This window comes from Echiichthys vipera (assembly GCF_963691815.1).
Source record: "Echiichthys vipera genome assembly, chromosome: 2".
NCBI lineage: Eukaryota > Metazoa > Chordata > Actinopteri > Perciformes > Trachinidae > Echiichthys > Echiichthys vipera.
The window spans coordinates 21,165,345-21,187,391 of NC_139827.1; the positions used below are offsets into that span (position 1 = coordinate 21,165,345).

The following is a 22,047-nucleotide window of genomic DNA, read 5'->3' on the forward strand; positions in this document are numbered from 1 at the left end:
TTGCTGCATATATTGTGTCAATTATTGTATTCTGTATGTTAAGATCTGATATCCATGTTACTGTTGGTACTGAAAGAAATACATATATATACATTATACATTTTGGAAGTCTTCAGTGACTTGAATTTTATTTTTATTTTTTTTTAAATGTTTTTAATTTCATCACTCTGTTGAAAAAACCACAAGATGAATCGTGACCAGAAAAAAAAGGAAAACAGAATAAAAAGGCAGAAGTACAGGACTGTGTACATAACGATCATAGATTGTTCCATGGTAGGTTAATTTCAATCATAGCACAGAGCTCCACCAATGAGAGACACTGCTACTACTGTACACTCAAGGATTGTTGGTAGTGTAGTACTTCTCCATGACATCACAAAATAAAACATGACACACAACACACAACATTTTTCTTAAAGCAAGGTTGATCACATGGACTTCTTCAGGAGCATAAACCATCACTTCGCATAACTCATGGTAAGTCTACCATGGATGGTTACGACATTATGGACAATAATAATTTTAAAAAGTCCTGATATAGAATATGAAACTGTTGAAGTCTATTGAAATGATTTTCTTCTTAGCTTCTTCCAGCTAGCCGAAGGTCACGAACAAGCCACCACTGAATAGGTGCCCCACCCGGGCCGACCCTCTCCTTCCATGCGAGGAAGACAAACAATAACCTCATCCCTAACCCAGTTACATTCAGTCAAATACTGAGATTGTTATTGTATCATAATTAAAGACCAGGTATCCTAAATAGTGATAGAGAGGCTTAGTAAGTACCTTTTGGACTTGCTTGTGGTTTAATGCAAACTATGAACTAAGAATAGGTCCACTTTGTTTGTTTTTCTTTATGGAGGAGGTATTTAGCTAATGACATGGGGCTGATGGGCCTGCTATGCTCTGCTATGAAACTGCCTGGCAGACAGTCAGGCAACCACAGGGTGTTAGAGGAAATCGACATCAGCTGACTTAATGCTCGACTGAACTAACAATATCCCAAATGCTCATCCAGACTTCAAGAAGCTTGTCTCCTTGTCTCCAAGTGTGAGCACCGTATGTGTGAAGGGTTAGTAAAAGTTCAAATTACTCATTCTTGGTAAGCACGCTTGACCGGGTTCCATTTCAGCATCATGGTTTGTTTCCCAGTTCCCATATTTTTAGCAGCAGCAAGAATTGGTTTAATGTGGTTGTTAAGTAAATCAGTGTCAAGGCGTACATGAGAGGGCGTGTCTCTGCAGATATAGTTGTCATTCATGTCATTGATGTGGAGAAGGGCTAGCCTTGATTTAAAATAGACTTATTTTCATTCTGCATGTGTGTGATGTGTCTTTGTTATGCCACATTGGTCTGATGTCCTTGTTTCCACTTCCATCCCTTAATTTGAGCGATTCTTCGCGCATCCCCTCTGTCCATCACCCTGCTGTTAAGCCTGGGAATTTGAATGCCATGGGCCCTCACTGATATTTTCATCCACAATAGAGCCATGCCCTCACTCTCTCCTGTTGTGCACCAGTGAAATTTCTCCTCCAGTTATTGAGAGGAAAATGGCAGGGTCCCCTCTCCCTGAAGTCACAAGACTAGCCAACATGCTTGTTAGCATCGGCACATCGCTGTGCAGGATGGATAAAATAGTGCCCAAGGCTCTCAACTCAGGTTCTGATTTTTTAACTTGATTTGCTGGCATGAGAAATGGTTCAGCAGCTGCTCATCTACCTTTATGCTAAATATGATACATCCAATGCCACAACAAAGCACTTACAGCCAGCCATTAAATATTTTAAAAGTTTACTTTAATTTTAAAAAGTACTGCTATAATTTTAGTAATTAAGAGTACTCAAAGATATACGGATGTAGTTACAGAGATCATATATCTCCTATTGTAACACTTGGGTAGATGACAAAGGATCATTGTTGGCAGATATTATTAGAAATCCTACAATTGGCAGGTGTAAATGTTACTGTTTATGCAAATTGAGAACAGATTTTGTACAAAATTGAGCTATGAGCTGATAAGATCTGTGTTCAAACACAGAATATTTTCTTCTAAAACCACTGATGACTGTGTAGTATAATGTCATGAACTTTTATCAAGGAAAACAAATGGATCCACACTCCATATAGCTCCCCTTAGGTTTTTATTGATGTGAGCAGTAACATTTCTTCTCCCCTTCCCTTCTAAGCACAGAGTCACAATCTTAAATACTCAAAGTGCATCCATGTGACATCTGTAAGAATATTGTGAATGTAGTTGGAAAATACATTATATCATATATCAAGCATAATGCACTAATATGCATATGCAGGTTACATATATATAAAGACAAATTCTTTATCCCTATTGTAAAAAACTAAAAGTAAAGTACCGTCAGTACCTATACTTAATTTACGGTATATTCCGAACACGTCATATGCTACCACTGTTGCAAATTATCAGTAACAAAGGTAGTAAAAAAAATATTTATATTTATTTAAAAAAAAAGTATTTAAATAATAAGCATATACCCATACTTTATTAATCCAATAAAGAAAAATAAAGCCTACACAAAGAAACTCAGTCACCAGTGGTGAAAGCAACACCATACATCATGTTGATGCATGGAGAGCTATTTCACTCTTTGTATGAGGGCATCGCTGTTTTATCTGCAATAAATGTTAGTTTAATAATATGTGATCTGCATACTGTTTCTTAGCACAACATGTATCGAGAGGTTACAGGATGAATGTGAAAGCCCAATGTGATTTCCTTGAGAGATCCCATCTTCGCAGGCGCTCTCCCCCTCCTCCCTAGTTTCCATTGAAAATTTAAAGTAGCAGAGATTCCTCCCAGCAGTGAGCTTGATTCCTTGCTCCCTGTTGATATATCAGTGCCATACTGTCAATCCAGGAACCACATGCAGCCATTAGCATGACATCTGTCACTGTGCTAAGACTGGATTTATCCAGCAGCGGTTAGAGCTTAACCCTTTTCAACTGCTATGACACACAGAAAAACAACAGACCGTCATAGAGTAGTGTAATATATAATTTTACTGTGCAATGTGCAGAAACAGCTTATCTGATAACAAGCAAACATCACTCACTGTAAACCTCTGACTATAACCCAATTAACTTTACCCTTTAAACACGTTATACAAGAGGGAATAAGACATTAAGATGTTTTCATCCCATTACACATAAACACAGCATTAAAGCCACAAATTTAAAGGGCAAATGCAACTATAAGTAACATGTTTCTTCACTCATATATCTGTGAACTCTGTGCACTTGTGAAGCACAGAGGAAGCTTTCGTATATTAATTATGCAAAATTTTGAATAATATGTCTTTTCTCTTTGCAGTCTTTCATCAGATTGATGTAATTAATTATGCTTGTCAGCGACTACCATGAAATTACAAATTCAATTATTTTATACATACTGGACGTATTGGGTTTGTACACAGTGCTCCGAAAATAGATCCATTGGTTTAGAAGTTTAAAGATTGACCGGACCTGGCTCGCACCGTGATTTAAAACACACATTAACTTTTAAGAGATCCATGACAATATTTGGGTGTTAGCAATTACTAAGCAGTCATTATATCACATAATAAATGTAGCCTTGTGTCCTCTGTGATTACAGTCAATCTTTCCACACCATCAGCCATGAGATTACCTTTGGAAGAGCCAGAAGCTTCCCAGAGGAGCTCCAGTATGGCTGTCTCAATGACACAAAGGTCAGAGGTTGAAGCAGCCAATATTCATGAGGTCAGGGGTTGTTGCTCTTTTCGAAGTCATTATGTCAGTACCATCTTTCAAAATGATGACAATTCTTGTTCATCTGTTTTTATTTGTTAAGGGACAACGAGCAACATTACAATAATTTAAAAAAAATACAAAGACGCCAGTGCCAGAGTTAGTAAAAAACGAATTTCCATCTGTAGTCCCCAAAACAAGTAGATACAAGAAAATACAGTACACAATAAAATACAAATACTCTATAGCTAGACACAAAAAGAATAACACCCCACACAAAAACACACACATACACAAAATACTAATGTAAAATGCACTAAAATGAGAACATACGTATATTCTCTACTATGACCATGATAGAAGGCGTCCTACACGATACAATTCATGATACACAAGGCATCCTATAAAATAAAATTCATGGTACAGAATCTACAGTTTATTTGAATATATGGTAATATTTTTGTGGAATACACAATAAGTTGCCCTACGTAATGCAATTGATGATATGTAATACATACACTATAGAATACACTGAAAAAAGTCCTGGTAAGGTAAAGTAAGCCTCAACTACCCTTTTCTCATCTAGCTGCAAAAAGTGTTGACAACACTGGTTGCTGAGAATCTATTGTTTAACAAAACCGAAAAACTATGATAGTTACTTATGTTTTTAATATGTATGCTTTAATGACTTTAAAGGACTAGGTTTACGAAAAGATTGCGGGGGTTAAAATAACTATTTTTGTACATTTGTGGCTTTAGTCAAGAATGTTACAGCAGGAATGTTACATAAGATAATTGATCCAGTGACAAATGAATTATATTATTCTTTATTTATTAATCTGTTCATTCTTTTTATGATTAAAATATTTAATATTTAGTCTAAAAAACATCATAACATTATGAAAAATGGCCATTAGAATTCCCCAGAGCCAAATGGGTCGTGTTCAGATTTATTGTTTGCAACTCATAGCCTATAACATTTGCGTTTGCTTACTGACCTAATCTTACATGAACTTTAACTCATCAAAGACTCAAGAATACACCCGCTATAAGTCAGACTTGCAAAGCATTTAGGAGGCATGACCAAAATAGGGTGGCATGTTGGAAGTGAAGATATTATGATCGGTACAAAGTACAAAGTCAAGGTAATGGCATTCCATAGTGGTGTCCTATATGATAGGAATAATTCAAAGGAAGTAAGGGATAATTCTAGTCTTCCCCAGTTCACATAGGGTGAGTGACAGGATACTTACTGGATAGGTGGTTGCTTTTCAGGGATAGCACATATAGGAACTCATATATTCACCAAACCTGTATGGTAGGTGAGGACACCAGATACAGGAAACGTAGCCTGATAATCACACATCCTCAAACTAATTTCCTGTCCAAATACTGTGGGTGCTTTATATTACTCAGATAAACTTGCCTTTTGCAAAACCTGATTTGTAATATGTTATGGAATCGAACTTAAAGCTACTGCAAGTGGAGTTCTCATGTTGTGGCCAAAGGAACAAAATAGAAGACAGGTTAATGTTTAAGATAGTATTGATGACATGAATTAAAGTAGGATGTTGTTGTTTCTTTGAGATTGTAAAAGAGGTTCTGTGAAGAGGAACTACTATAATGCTTTCAGGGACACAAGTCGGCAGGTATAGTTGGTGTTAATGACTGACAGATCCCTCAGCACAAGACTACACTCATAAATATGTTAGCTTGTCATGTGTGTGTAGTTTTGCAGTGATTTATCAAGTTTTACTTTTTTGCCGTCACAGCTTTTTCATTGGCGCCTTTACTCATGCTGAAGGGTAGTGGGTCACACTTATTTTAAACAAAGTGGGCCAAGGATAAAGTAAAAAGATAAACAGAGATATACCACCATGATTTACTGTAGTGGAATTGTCAAAGGCATTAGCACACCTTTTTGGCTTTCTTATTATCAAAGTAATGTTTCCTCCACACATGATGATGTTTTTTCTCCAATCAGCCAAAGAGGATGTTATGCTAGGCCTTGTGCTGCTAGGAATTAGAAATCAATCTCCAGTAAGCAAAGTGGTGTAAGAGCTTCAAGCCATTTTCTCATGTGAACTCCATGCAGAGGAATAACAGTGAAACAACAACGCCGAAATTGTTCATTTCTTAAAGGTTACCACTATGCCTTACTGTACTGTCTATGTTACGTGCAGCCTGATTCGCAGGAAACTTGATGAACTTAACATGGCACAGCATTTATGAAAGCTCATATTTTATTTTCATGAGTTGTTCCACTTCCACAGGGCCTTCAGGTTGACTCATGTTCCCTGTAAAACAAAAATAAACTACTGTATGTAAAAATGTAAAGAAAGATATTATCTTGACACTGTTAGATGACACATTGGGCATGTCTATAAAGAAACAGTTGGTCTCTGGAACAGTTATTATCCATCAAGGAACGGCAACTATACTGCCGTCTGACAGCTGGAGCCGTCTTTATAAACCCATCCACTTTCTTCTTATAAATAGTTAACAGAGACCAATCCACATCGAGGTGGTGTGAAAACACAGCCACTTTAGATGGATGGAAACTATAGGAAGGGAAAACTATTCTCACAATCCTGAAACGTCCATTTTGAAAATTGTATGTACATAGCGTTAAGAGGAATTGTTTATGTGAGTCCACTTACTGTGGCACGTTACACATCTCCACCCAATGGCACTGTAACCGGATAAGCAGACAGCCTGACAACTTGACTCACCGGTCACATTTATAGCCAGCCCCCACCCCCACCCCCACCCCGGCAAAAAACCTACCAACACATGCAGCACCACCACGCCCATTGCCCACCATGTCAGACAGTTGGCTTGGTCATCAACTTTCATGATCAGCCTCAACAGCTGTTCATCTAAACTTGCAAACCCCTCAGTTGTGCAGCAAGCAATTGATAGTGAGTAGGGAAAAGGGGACTTGAAACTAGGACAGAGTAGTCTGGCCCCTTTCCTTTCAAACCAGAGGCAGGGATTTGCAACAGGGAGAGAAGACACTATACTTAGGTGGAGAGAGAAAAGGAGAAGAGACTTTGTGGGAAGCTTGCTGCAGTCACTGAGTAAATAATCCCCTGGGACAAAGACCAGTGTGTTCAAATCGCACATTATTTATTTATTAATTTGAACATATTCACGGAACAGAAATCTCACCACCTGGAAACATGCACAAGCGTACAAAGATAAAGATTGCCATCTTCGTGCTGCTGGTGGGTATGGCTTGCATGTTCACCGCAGTTGTAACGGACCACTGGGCAGTGCTTAGCCCACGGGTGGAGAAAGTCAATGAGACCTGCGAGGCGGCCCACTTCGGCCTGTGGAGGCTGTGCAAGAAGCAGATCTACATCAGCTCGGAAAACTACATCCCGGGGCATGGCTGCGGACCGATGAGCCTGCCTGGAGGTAAGAGAATATCTGAGCAAAACCTTTCTGTTATGGCAAATAAATTGATACTTTGTTTCTGTTGCTGTTTACCATGTAGACCAAAAGTGTGGTTCTATACTGTATGAATATTGCTTTTCTGTGACTGTGAGGTGTTTCTACACTCTGAGGTATGAAGCTTCTAAGAATAGAAGTCCTCATGATGCTGAATCATTGACATGTCATACGATATTTTCAGTTTCAACAGACTTAAACTTTGTGAAAGTGTAGTTGAATTTCCATGTGAAACATACTGTAAGAAAATATATTTTTATTGTCACACATCAGTGGTGTTGAAATGCCTTAGTCTAACAAATTAGTCTCTCAGTTTAGGCAATGCTTATATAGAGTATCTTGTGATGGTTAGCAAGTCCACCACTGGGCTTCAGGGGCGGTCCCCATTGCCCCACCTTTGAATAAGCCAGAAGATGAGGGTGGAGACGACATCCAGCCAGACCAGGCCCCATGACAAGGCTTTAAAACAGGGGTGCCCAATCCTGCTCCTGGAGAGCACCCACCTAACACACCTGGTTTTAATGATTTGTCATCAAGAAGCTGAAGCTTGTCATAGGTTTGACAATTATTAGACTCAGGTGAGTTAGAGCAGGGAGAAACCTAAAAGATGCAGGGCTGTAGGATTGGACACCCCTGCCTTAAATGATGTCTTAGCTATCAGTTAGCTATGAAGACTTAACCAGACCACAATATATATTTGACTTCAACCAGAAATGGCCAAGCAAGAGTCATGGATCCTGAAAGGCTGCAGGCTTTCACCAAGAAAACACCACACCAGCTGATTTTACTAATCGGTCTCTCCTTTCTGTTTAAAGAGGTTTTTATTTGTTAAAAAAAGACAGCCAGTGTAGACAAGTGATGCTCCATACAACATGGGCGCCTGTACAAGGCAGTAATGTTCAACTGGTACACGTTTAACTAATTTCAATTCAGTGTCTTTCAACTGAAAAAAATTGCAAGGTGTGTCTTTATGCGTAGCTTTGAATATGGGTAGCATACAATTAAACAAATATAAAGAATAACACATACACATAAATTAATATTTACTTTGTGTAACTTACTAACAGTCAGTTTCTCCAGAAACTAAAGTGTTAGACTAAAATGTTAATTCCTCTAATCATCAACAGCTACACCTCAAAAAAGTCACTTAAACTTAATGAATGGGTTCTGTCTCAGAATACTGTCTCTACTTTCTTTATAATTAGTCTCAAACCACATAGATCTTTCCAGGTCACTTCAATTTAACTGAAATTCTCTATTTTGTATTTCGTTATACCTCTACTCCACTACACTTCAGAGGGAGATATTGTGGTGTGTGGTATTCTTCTTTGACTCCATTTTAAATCTAGATTGCCTGAAATTATATAATAGTTTGATATATATCGACACATATAGTAAATTAATATAACATACTAGATAGTACAACACTCTAAAAGGAGCCAGTACTTTGGAATATGATAATTTTTTTGAAGAAGTTGAGTAATGGTACTTGTACTTATGCAAAGGATCCACCTCTTCCACCAGTGTCCTTAAAGTGTAATTCTGGCGCAAAATCATCCCATGGTCTTTTTTGGCACTTACATACATCAAATAAGCCATCAAGGCAGTTTTTTTCATGTTTGAAATATTAACAGAGAAATCGGGCAGAGTCACTAACAGCTGGACGTGGCTAACACTGATAAGTTCAGGGACAGTGCGGTGAAGGCTTTTAAATGGCTTTATTAATCACTAATACTGGTCAAAAAAACACCAAAGCTCTGCAGTAGCATGATAAGAGTCCCTACACATAAAACGAAGCACCAACAACTGGTAAGCAAACCCAGAGTTTATTAAAAGGGTGTTTTTAAAGACTTACCAACTGGCCCTGGTACCAGCTCCTCTGGTAGTGAAGTCCATTTAGGTTGATTACCAAATACAATCCAAAAGGAAGGAGCCCATCAATGCTTCCTCTTATGTGTAGGAATATGTATCATGCTACTCAGAGGTTTGGTGTTATTTTGAACAGTATTAGTGGTTAAAAAAAGCCGCTTTAATGCCTTCACCGTACTGCCCAGAGCTAATCAGTTAGAGACTCTCTGGGATTTCCTCTTTAATAGTTGTTACACGGAAAAAAACGTCTCGATGGCTTATTTGATGCCGTAAAAGACCATGGGATGATTTTGAGCCGAAGTTATCCTTTAATGGTGCTGACATGTAATCAGCTAATGGTCACATCTTATGTATCCCAACAACACCTCGTCTTGCTATGAATATCTTAAAATAAACCTTATGTGATAACAGGTGCTCTTGCAGCTGCTTAAGTAAAAAGCAGACTGTAACTGAATAACATAAATGCAAACAGTATTGAGCAGTTGCCGTTGACTTGCAGTCATCATGTCTCAATGGCTTGTGCAAATTGACCCTTATCTGAGAATCTTACTGTATGCGGATATCTGACCTTGCATGTCGCTTTCTGTAAATTAGCCTGGAACGTCCCAACATATTTGTCCAACTCACAAAGCTGAGAGAAACTCCCAAAATATGTCCCAACTGATGGTGGCTGTCAGACTTTTGGGACTCTTGGACACTGTCTACTACGGGGCCATCCCAGAAGCAGAGCGCATGTCTGAGGGTGGTTCGCTTGTGGAGACATTGCGGGCATGTGCTGAATATACTGAATCAGCGGGGCCCAAACAGGCATGCAGAGAATTCATCAGTTTGTAAATACAAGTGGCAAATGCTTCTAGAGCCGTTATACTGACAATAGCGATGTATGAATATTTGGAAAGGAAGTTTATCATATTATATAAATTTATTTTATATACATAGCAAAGAGCCAGAACTTTTTACTAGCCATTTGTACCTAACAATTGGCTTTTATGTCTATATACTGTACATGTGATTTGTGCTGGCAACCTTGACAGCCTTGGCATTTAAAAAGTAAATAAATGTATCCATCTCCAAAGGTTTCTCCCATTCCAATAGCTGTATGTGGAGGGAGCATTACTGTTTATCATAGCCACAAGTCTTCACAGAGGTGTCAACGTCTGATCCAAAGCAGGTTTTAAACAGTGTGAGGAGCTCCCTCTCGCTCCGAGACGCTTATCTGGAAAATATGGGCTGTGTTTTTGTTTAGATCTGCTGCTGACAAAGCGCAGATGGCGAGATGATCTCAGAGAAAACTGCTATAATACAGAATTACATCATAGGTTTTAGGTGCTATACCTTAGTCTGAGTTGTCATGCTTCACTTTCCATACTGGGATCTTATTTTATAATGGTTTTCTGAACTGTTGTAAGCTGTAAATAAGCCACATCAGGTTTGTTACAAAGCTCCTCCTTGCCACAGGGTACGAAGACAGTCGCTTAATGTATTCACTGTGGTTCCAGGTAGCCAGACAGAGAGGGGATTTCTTAAGACCAATACTGACTTTAGAGGGGGAAAATTCACTCATTACCGACATAGCTGACAATATAGGGAAATTTTGAGCTGCTTTTGACTCTGCAAAGGTACTCAGAAGGCTGCTTTCTTCAGTCAAGTTCTGACCATTTAAATAAAGAATGAATGAAAATAAAATAAATAGTCATAAGACACAATTTCTAAATCACGCCAAGCTTCGTGTTCCGCTAGATACTGACTGTCAGTGAGATGCCAACATTGGTCGGCCTCTAGTTCCAGAAACAGAAAGGGTGTGATTTTTTCAATAATATTGTGCAAACTGCTCAGCAAGCAATCGTTGTGGTTCTAACTATAGGCTACGTGAATACTCAGCTGTCTTGGGTGGAAGCTGCGAGGGTCAGGTGTTCACACCAAGTGCAGCCCTGCTTTGAGTGACGGGGCCGTCTGGGAGAGTCAGGCATAGCTCTGAGGCCTGCTGTCCCATCAAACTGTTCCCACGAGACCTTCCTGCAGCTTCACGTCTCTGTGCAGCCCACATAGTCGCTCAAATTACTTTATATTCCCTGGGGATGTGACACATGGTCCGGAAAAAAAAAAATTGGTACCAGTGATATTTTGTATTTATGGGCACTCAAATGACCAACCCAGGGATAGCCAATACAGTACGGGGACGAGGAATCATCAGTGATGTCTTTAACAATTACATAGACATGTCCATATGCTTCTGTGGGTAATAGGTGCTCAAATTGACTTATTTAGATGGGCTTAAATTTACAGCCAGACAGGCATCAGAAGTAAAAATGTCATGTAAGTTCCTTTAATTAAATTTGGCGCATTATTTACCAAAAACGTTTAGCATTAAAACTTGCCAGGCTCTGTAGAAAAATACACATATTTTGGTGGCATGTACACTTGTGTTGACCTAACAACATAACTGAAGTTGTCTTCACTTGTGTAAGCTGATAGAGCCAAGAATGAGGAAGGATATGCCACCCACATACAGCAGACAAATATGGGTCTGGGCCAATCTTAGCTCCCACCGTGGACAAAATGAATAGACAGTGAACACCAAAAGCTATATACAGTGTGATCTGTGATGTCCAGAAATGCTGTTAATCCAGTGTCCTCTCCTGATCTCTGGAGAGATGATGGATTGCCCTGTTAGGAACGAGAGAGGCTTTGCGGAGCTTGTCAGCAGAGCCTATGGACGAGGACCAGCAACAAGTGGTGCAGCGGTTTATGTGAGGGTGTTGCCTGTGGCGACATGCTTCCACAGATGAATACAGATTAATTTAAGACCACCAGCTTGTCCTAATCATTTCTGTTGAAGCTTGCGCTCTAAAAATGGTACAAAAAGGTTTAATTAGGCAACACACATCCAGTAAAGCTGCTTGATAAAGACAATGAGCTCAAAGCATCCACTCCAAGAATTTATATATTCTGTGTGGCACCACTTAAACATAAATAACAAACGGTACTGTAGTTCTTAGATATTCCAACCCGGGACAAAAAGAAATTTTATCTCACCCGCAGATGTGACCTGCCATTGAAAGAGTTGTCTGGTAGCAGAGCAGTAAAGTAGTCTGAAGGGTGGATTTTCCTTTCATTAAAAACATTAATATTCACAGTTTCGTGAAAAGAGTGAAGTTCAAAGATTTCAGCCTCCATTTTAAATCCAAGGTCTGACTCAGAAGTAAAACTGACAAGCCTCATTCACACCCTCATGTGTGCCTTCGACATTGAAAACAGTAGAGCTTGTTGCTAAGTAACAGCCTCTGTTTTTTTTTTTTAATGGCCCGCTCCTATCCTTATTTATAAAAACTGTTTTGTATGTGTTTGCTGTATTGTGTTGTGTTGGCCCACAGCATTAAAAGCTTGTAAATTTAAAGGATGTTTTTTTGAAAAGATTGCAATGATGACTTGTTGATTCAGAGATATTGTTTGTGCCTATTATGGGATAGAATGCCTTTATTGTCTTTGCACATTGTACAACGCAATTTACTGTCCTTCTCCTGAAACGGTACTTTAACTTTCCACATGTTGTTGTTGTTTGAAAAAAGTAATCACAAACGTCATGAAAAGAAGTGACATCTCAGAAACTTTTCGTACATTGTGACAAATAATATTTACACCTTGTAATATATTATTGCACATTATATGGAGTTAAGTCAAATAATGTTGGTCTATTTCCTGATTTAGCTTCATGGTTTCCAGAGTACATAGAAAAATGATCTTCCATCCTTGCATGGCTTATTAAGCTCTCACCGTTATACGATACCATGCAATACTACATATTTTCACGTGAAAGCATTTCACTGATGTCCCATGGTGAGACTGTATGTAAAAAGGGATTAGGAACATATGTGTGAGTGGAGACCTCATAGCCGAGATAACTGAGATCATTGATGTGCACTTCACTTTGCATGAGATTAAATGCCAGAGTGATCCGGTTTTACATCCAGAAACGGCTGCACTCTTTGCAAGTATGATCATCCAAACTTGTGACCTTTTATTGCCAAGCCATTCTCCCGTATTCAGAAACACGTTACAGAAAGTGTAGTCTCATTTGAGGCCCTTTGTGCACTTAATGGATTACTTTAACCATGTATAAATGTTTAAACCCTGACTGGAAGTATGTGGCGTGGTGTTTGTGATAAGTCACATGTAATCAAGATCTGACTGAAGACCAAATTTGTCTTTCATTTATTTATACACTTGGCTTGGCATCTCATAATATTTACTCAACCAAACCAACCTGTGATGCTAGTGGTGCAAATCCCCACGGTTTCTGTTTGAAAAAAAAATGGTGTGATGTCAGCTGTAACTACTTTTACTTTGATAGTCAAACCACATAAAGCAGAGAAGGGTCTATACGGCATCACACAACAGTTTTAGTGGTAATATTATCTGGGAGGTGTCAATCTGTGAGGTGCTTTTGGAAAAACAATGTGAGACAGATCCTAAACAGTGTGAAGTGTTCAAGGTATCATATTCATATGATACATATGGTGCAAAATTATGTGGGGCAAATCTTGATTAATATAACTCTATCTATCTATCTATCTATCTATCTATCTATCATTTATTTGGTTGACCAGACATGTAAAAGAATTTAGTGATTCAGCAAAGAAAGGAAACTTCAGATAATTTAGTAAAAAAATTCAGTTCTAAAACACAGATTAGAAATCAAGTTTACAACAAAGGCCAACAAAAGTTGTTCATGGCATGAAAACGTTGATAAAGATTTGGTTTGAACTTGTGCAACTTGGTTTAAAATAAAGCAAGACTTTGACTAACAAAGCAATGAGCACACAGCCGAAATTTTACACACAACAGACTTTAGTTATCAGAGTTGAAAGCAGTTCAATTCTTTCCATCACAATGCCATTTTAATGAACAAATTAACGATTGTAGACATGTCTCCACTATATGACCCTTTCTTGATGGTCCCATTGCTTTTTACGCATAAAGTATGCATATGATTTGTATTTAAATTTAATGTCATGAAATTTCATGAGACAGGGCTGAACTTGAAAACATAAAAGAACAGTTGAATCAAATACAGCAAAGTTTTAATTATTAAAACTTAATATAATTTCAGAGCAAATGACTGAATATATCAATGTGACAAACCCACAGAGAATTATCTGTTAATTAAAGAGCCTTTTAGCCTTTTTCAGCTTATTGTTTTGGTTTTGACCTCCACAACTTCCCTGTTTTTATTCAGTCTTGTTATTCTCACCAACCTATTTACAGCAGCAAGCCACTGTTTTCAGCTCAAGCTTTATAACCTCATACTGGCCCAACACCAAACTACGTACAGGCGACTAGCTGATCATCGCATTGAAGGATTAGCAGCTGAAAAGCCAGATATTTCCCTCAAGAGACCAAAACAGAGCAAGAATAGAGTGAATATTTGACTTGGCAACAAATGTGCCACAGGAATGTTATACTGTATGTTGATAGTGTCAAGGATGTGTTTAAGGCTTCTTGTGCTTTCCCTAAGTGACATACAGTACGTGTAGGTGTAACTTTGAACTGAATCCTTTTTTTTCTTTTCACAGCGGAAAACTGCACTTACTTCAGACACTTCACCCCAGGGCAGGATGATGAGATATTTGAATATAAAACACAAAAAGGTATGTTTCTGTCAGTGGTTCCCCCTATTGATGGTAACTTTAATTCCATTCAGTCAATTAAAAAGGAGAGATTCATTTGTTATTCATTTAAAAATATGTTCCTTGGCACGTCTCAGTCTGTACAAAGCTGATCATCAAGCAGGCTGCATTACATATTCCCAGCTGACGTCACCTGCTGCCGCTGCTGCTCTGCTCTCAGGTTTCAGATTTTCATTCATGTCTCACTTCTGACCAAAGAACAGTCATTGGTGTCAGCAGGGAACACTGTAAATGATAAAAATCTTCATAGGACATGAAAAAGTCCTGGATAAAAGGAAATTGTATTTTTCCTTTTTTCCAAAACCTGGAAATGTTGTGTCCTCCCAGGTTAAAGAGTGGTGTACTTGAGTGTCTCAGAAATATAATTTAGTATATTTGTAAAGTAAACGCAAATAGTTGGTAATATAGCATACTCATAAAAAAGTATACCTATCCTTTGTAATACACTATTGCCTAATTAAGTGTATTTAAGTGTATTTACAAAACGTGCACATTAATATAAGTTTATTTTAGGCTGTATTTTAGTGTTTAGTGTACTAAAGTATACAAGTACAATTGTTTTCAAGTCATTTGTAATACACTGTTAGGACACTTAAGTTTACTTAAATACTAAAAGTGTACTTAATACACTCTTTAACATGTATGACTTAATTAAAATATTTTTCACCATCTCTTCACAAAAAAAAGTGATGATATGTGTTATAATATTATTTTATAATGTGATAGTGTGCTTCAAACCTTTTTGACAGGGATTATACTGGTAGATTTAGATACATATAGGCTAATAATGCTAGCTAATGCAGCTCCCTAGCTGGGGCCAAAGTTCACTCACAAAGTCACAAACTTCACAGTGTGTACTGACACAACGAGAGTGTTTCACACATGGTACCTCAGGAACACTGCAAGTCATAAACTCTACATATAGTATAGTCAACATTTCAGAGCTGTGTTTTTCTTTGTTCCATTTCCCTTATTTCCATCCTTTCTCCAATGACCCTGTTACAGCTGTGACTGTACTGAGCTCAGGCAGCACATGTTGTATGACAGCCCTCCCATGTAATGTGCGTTAGGGGGCTGAGCACATGTGGAGCACTGTCACACTCAATTATTGGTGTACATGCAAACAGTCTTGTACAAACCCCCGCACCTCCACAACCTAAACTCATAGACGCTAATGCAAGAATACATAGGCACCCCTTCCACATCCTATAACACACGTACACACAAACACATGCAGTGCTGATGGCCAGCCAGAGACAAACTGATCTCAGCACTGACCCAAGTTCCCCCGCTGTGTTATTCACTCTTGACTGAGCCATTTGGCTGTACCATAATGGTGCACACGGCTGAATGAGCCGAGTAGATGTACATCACCACATGCATATTCATCCATACATTAGGACTCTAATCTGCGATACAGAGATCGCCAGTAGAAGATAAGTGTAATGAAATCTTGCTAGTTGAGAATAGTCAAGGATGCTGTAGGAATGGATCTGAGTGTTGGTTCTTTACAAATATGAGTAAGCTATGCGAAATGTCTACATGAACTTTATGGTGCCATCTTACCTTTGAAGGACCCATGGCTAGAGTCTATGGGAGTAATGTTACAACAAATCCCTCTATCCTGATGCTGAAAAAATCCTAGAGAAGACACTTATATGTCAAATACATTGTGATACTGTGGTTTAAACTGGCTAATGTTAGCTTGCTTGCTAACACGGACAAAACGATAGTTAGATAACTTTAATACATCGTCCGTAAACATTATTTCTGACTGAGTCACATCAGATAAATTTTCCCCTCCATGGTGGTTGACAATAAAGACTACAACTCCCATGATCCCATGCTTCACAGGGTCATCAAAAAGTCTGTCTCTTGTCATTGTTCTGATAGTGAGACTCCTAGATATGCAGAAAACTACATATGGTACATTTAACTGCGGTACTGCAGATTTTTTTTAAAAACTTTTTTTACTTTTTAAAAATCTCATGTTTCTAAGGGAACAGAAATCCTTCAGATGGAGTATGCCCTGTATGACTGAAACAGTGGCATCTTTTGATGTCTACCTTGTTCTTGGTGTTGAGAAACTTGAGTGCTGAGCTAGCTAACGCGTTCCACAGACGTGCAGTATCTCAGAGAACACAGTGTTGAGGCTGCGGCCCATCTTCCCCTACCAGCACAAGATGAAGGCTCCCTTCCCCATAGGAGTGCCTCTCCCCTGGGCATGATTCACAGGCAAACAGCCTGCAGATCAAAGGCCTCGCATCCTATCCACCTCTCTGATCGGAAAAACAAGCCAGCTGCTGTCCCTATTAGACAGACACTCTGTACTGTATATTTTTAGTCTGAATGTTAGGATTATTGCCTTTATAGCAAGTCAGGTAATATTCTATACTGTTAGAATCAACAAACTGATGGAAAAACAAAAAACAACAATGAATTGATCCTCACTCACCAAAGCACCAAATGTGTATTATTCCAACTCTGAAAATAGTCGCACACTAATTTATTTATTTATTTATTTTTAATCCTGTTTGAGTAGTGTTATCTCTGAACTACAGTGCTTAGCTGTTTTAGGAAATAAGTGATCATTTAAAAAAATGAAACTACATTTGTGACCCATGTGGGGGGGGGGGGGGGGGGGGGGGGGCGCTCTCTAAATGAGCCAATACAAACAACAAATTGGCCAGCTGCCCAATAATTACTATTGTTTGCAGAAAAAGATGTGACTCATGTACTGTATTAATAAAATAATCTTTTTTTTTTTTTTAAAGAGTGAACAATGACATTACATAATATAAGGACAATGATCTTAGAATATCTGATGTCACATCATGTCAACACTCTTGGTCTCTTTCTTTCTAGAGTACAACATCTCGGCTGCAGCCATCTCCATCTTCAGTCTAGGCTTCATGATCCTGGGGTCTTTGTGTGTGATGGGATCGTGTACCGGTAAAGGCAAAGGAAGAGACTACCTCCTCAAACCCGCTGGCATGTTTTTTGCATTTGCAGGTGAGTACGGTTAACTAACTTAATATTAAATTCCCTCCAGTGGTTACAGTTTGAAATGCAAAAACAATACTTTGCCTTTATGATCATGCATCCTGTCACAAAGCATTGGAATCTGCCCTTAACCGTTGTCACTCCCAAATATGGTAGCCTGCTCAGTGGCCCTCAGCTTCTGATACCAATGCACAGTAACCCTTTAACATCTGTATGAGACACGCTTGGTAGATGCTTGATACTAGTGATGTCCAAATGAAGCCTCATGAACCACTAGTTGTATTTGTTGAGCCCACCAGTTGGAGCTCTTGGTTTAAATGAAAAAGCTCAATGAATGGTAATTCAGTGTGTTTTCAACCCTTTGTTGAACAGAGAGCTCCATCTCAGGACTCAGAAAATAATGAAAATGGTTCATGAAGCTTAATTTGGACACTCCTGAACCAATCACAGAAGGAATCTGGCATACTATGTAAGCATTAACATTTATGTTAGCAGCTAGTTAACATTAGCTATGAAGGGTTAGGGTTAGGTGAAAAAAAAGGACAAGGGTTACATCTTGTCACTTAAAAGGTTATTACTTACAAGGTCAGAGAAGCATAGTTCAACCGTTCAGTAGGTACGGTTTAGCATCGACCACTGGGCTTTGACTGTGGCGCTGTGAGATAACATAAAGAGCTATTAGGTCCGAGGAGAGGAAGAGTGCCACAAGGAGTAGGTCAGAATGGATGGATGGGTCAAACAAACACAGAACCTTCGTTGACACAGCATTGACTCATTTTAACATATGTACGTGAGTTACTTGCGCAACGTACTTACCTAACATAAGTTATGCAACAAAACCTAAACCTCACTGAGTAGCTGTTGCCTAAATCTATGCATACTCTGCAAGTTAAAAAATTACACAATATAGAAGTACCCAGCGCTTTAAAGTCATAATCTGTAAGATTTTAGATACGTTGTTTGAAGCGGTCTATTTGGCAGTAAGATGTGATTGCAGGCAAGGCTCTGGAACCTCATCTCCTAGAGTCCTTTTCCTCAGGCCCCTTTGTTCTTTCAGAGCCCCCCATCCACCGCTGTGTTTCTTAATTATTTGCCTTTCTTCACTTCGATTAGTTTTTTGTTTATATTTCCTTGGACTGAAAGTTGAACGGTGTTCTTTAATTCTTCTTGACTACATGAAAATCTTTTTACAACTTTAAAAACGTGACGCCAAGGGTTCCTGGCCAAACGTCCATATGTGATGGGTTAGGAGTGAGAATGTGTTGATCTAACTCATGTTAACGCATCTCTCTCCCCTACCAGGTCTCTGTTCCTTCATCTCACTGGAGGTGATGCGTCAATCAGTCAAACGCATGATAGAGAGCGAGGATACAATCTGGATCGAATACTACTACTCCTGGTCATTCGCTTGTGCCTGCACCGGCTTTGTCCTCCTTTTTCTCACTGGCTTTGCCCTCCTGATCCTCTCCATGCCCCAGATGCCCAGAAATCCATGGGAGACCTGCATGGATGCTGAGCCTGACCAAGTCGAGTGATAGCTAGACTTGAAATGTACTGTTACCATGATTAACAGTACATTTATTAGATTCATTTCAAGAACAAGAGCTGGCCATAATAGGGTAACATCAGATGTTGGGTGTGGATGGACCATAGTGATGATGGAAAATTTACCTTCACTGAAATCCCACAGCAACTTGAATGTGGGGCTTTTGTTTCAAATGTTTGCCTTATCCTGTATGCACACTCTTTTTCAACACATCCCAACTGTACATATGTTGATGATCAATGCTCAAATCTGACCTGAGGTCTCAAAACAACATACTTCTAAGAAACCTGGTCCCAAAACTATTTGCAATGATTTGTAAGCATTAATAGTAAGCTTTATTTTTTTCTCCAAACTCTAATTCATAGCCAGCATATTGAAAGGAAATGCCAAAACTTGTTTATCACATGTCACTGTTATGTTACATGGTCTGATTTGGTCTCCCAAAATGTCATCATTAAACATACCTTTGTTAAAAAGAAATTATGATTTTAGATTCATTTATATTTTGAGAATATAGTGCAATTCTGGCCTGACATCTACAGGAGGTGACTTTATGGGATTTTATGTACTGCATTATTTATGATATCTTGTACATATCTAATGTTCAATTGATTTTTGTATTGGCTCACTCAAGGAACTACTTACTTACAAGAAATAACATTGAAGTAAAAGAAATCCAGACGTATGTCTTTAAATGTGTTTTGTTTCAAGGATTTATTAAGAACCTTTAAAGATGAAGAATGTTCCATTAAAATACGAACATTGTGAATACATTACTGATTTCGAGCAAAGCAAGAGCACAGAGCAGGTTTGTGTGTGTGTGTGTGTGTGTGTGTGTGTGTGTGTGTGTGTGTGTGTGTGTGTGTGTGTGTGTGTGTGTGTGTGTGTGTGTGTGTGTGTGTGTGTGTGTGTGTGTGTGTGTGTGTGTGTGTGTGTGTGTGTGTGTGTGTGGCAGGCTGAATGTTAAACACCCACACAGCCTGCAGGATTGATCATGTTGGAAATGGTTCAGCTCTTGCAGGTGCACATACAATGCCTTTTACTTAATGTTGACAGCTTTGAAGCCAAACTGATACAAAAAACTCTCTGTTCGTTTTCACACGTCATCATGACCCATTTTCGTGGCAAATTGGTATTTGTACCAGTTCATGTTACTGCATAAAACCTACTTCAACTTTTTTGACTTCAACTGTAAAAAGGTGGACTGTCATGAGCCAACCGAATCACACAAACACGATACAGAAAGGAAATAAGAAACAGTTTGAATATCCATTTCATCTGTAACTATCTACAGTATGAATGACAGTCATGGTCAGGCGGCTACAGCCTACAAACTGTACATGTTAAAAACACAACTTTTTTCATAAACAAGAAAGAGTAAATGTGGGCTGGTGCTACAAGGCCAAGTTGCTGCTTCAGTATGAAATGCCACTTTTAAATGTTCTTGTTTATCAGTGTGCCATACTAACATTAAGCCTGCCATTGTCTACCAAGCTAGTTTCAGCAATGCTATTTATTTCCACACCTGTGCCACATTCTGTGAAAAAGGCAGTGCGTACCTGCCAATCACAGGCAGAGTTGGGCGCGTCTGTGCGGAATGCAAATGGAGAAAAAGTCAATAAAACTACCATAAATAACAGACCACACACATGCCAATGGGTGTGAAAGAGTCCTGCTCTGCAACATTTCTTAACAACTCTCTTGCACATTTGTTGCTAGTGTGCCATTTGTTAAGCTATAGCGTGTCAGTGGTGGCACCCGTGCCTAAGGTTGCTGACCCCTGATATATATTATACTTTTGCCGAGGTAGGACGCAACATAAACTGTGTAAGATCACAAAAAAAAAGTCAAAAGTTACCGGTGGGGTGGAACTATCACAATTTTAACAATGAAACATTTGCACAAAGTTGTAGTATACCTATTTATTATTTGCTTAATATGTCTCTCAACCACACATTTGTTTTTACTTTGCATCATGAAACAGCTTCTGTCCCTTGCATATGGAGATAAAGATGAGCAGTATAGCAGTTCCTGAACTGTTGTGCAAAACCTGTAGCTGTTGAGAGCAAGCATCCTTGTTATAAGTAAAGTCCATTTACTTTAATTTTATTTCTTTTCACTTCTCCGATATGTTTGACTACAAAACAATTGAAAGAAAGACAAGAAAAAAACATCATACCGGAGCACTATAAGTGGTTGCAAAATAATGAATTTCTAATATTATTTCTTATATTTTGTCTTCCATTGAACATCGCATCCAATGAAACACGTTTTTGAATGCAGTGTATTTTGTGTGTGTGTGTGTTTATTATATGCTTTTTCTTTGTAACAAAAATTAAATCTTGATCATTTTTGGAAAAACTTTGATTGTTTCTTTTACTTTTGGGTACCAAATGCGTGAGGATGAGTGGATGTTGAAAGGTATGCTTGTTTCTTTTGTTGGTGTCTTTTAGTTACACACATATTTATTCTACACTATGCACACTCTTATACACCCACTCACAAACACTACTCATACTGATTGGTTATTTCATACATGTAGTGTATTTTGTTGTGAACATAAATATGCTCTTCCTTGTACAACAGTGTGTCATGGCCTAAGAGCAGGGTCATGACAAAGGCGAAGATGCTGCCGACATAGTGATTATTTTCTAGGTAGATTGTGGAAAGCATCTGCTCTGATTGGTTAGCGTTTCTTCTCGTGTGTCCAGTATCTGCACAGTGATTGCAGCCGGGGAATGACTGTATAAC

At 38.6% G+C, this 22,047-nt stretch overlaps 1 protein-coding gene across 1 annotated transcript; it reads left to right on the top strand.

Annotated features, from left to right (window-relative positions):
* The first annotated feature begins 6,645 nt into the window (after positions 1–6,645).
* On the top strand, positions 6,646–21,660 carry LOC310954386 (voltage-dependent calcium channel gamma-1 subunit-like). The gene is made up of 4 exons (XM_083923821.1): positions 6,646–7,158; positions 14,634–14,708; positions 17,613–17,759; positions 19,053–21,660. Exons 1-4 carry the CDS (start codon positions 6,921–6,923, stop codon positions 19,283–19,285), a joined length of 693 nt encoding a protein of 230 aa, XP_083779947.1. The 5' UTR covers positions 6,646–6,920; the 3' UTR covers positions 19,286–21,660.
* Positions 21,661–22,047: the final 387 nt, after the last annotated feature.

Bases quoted from the DNA above. Each gene is read 5' to 3' on its own strand.
- LOC310954386 (XM_083923821.1), top strand. From the start codon at position 6,921: ATGCACAAGCGTACAAAGATAAAGATTGCCATCTTCGTGCTGCTGGTG. The intron at 14,709-17,612 runs GTATGTTTCTGT...CTTTCTTTCTAG, and splicing joins TGAATATAAAACACAAAAAG to AGTACAACATCTCGGCTGCA. The intron at 17,760-19,052 runs GTGAGTACGGTT...CTCCCCTACCAG, and splicing joins CATGTTTTTTGCATTTGCAG to GTCTCTGTTCCTTCATCTCA.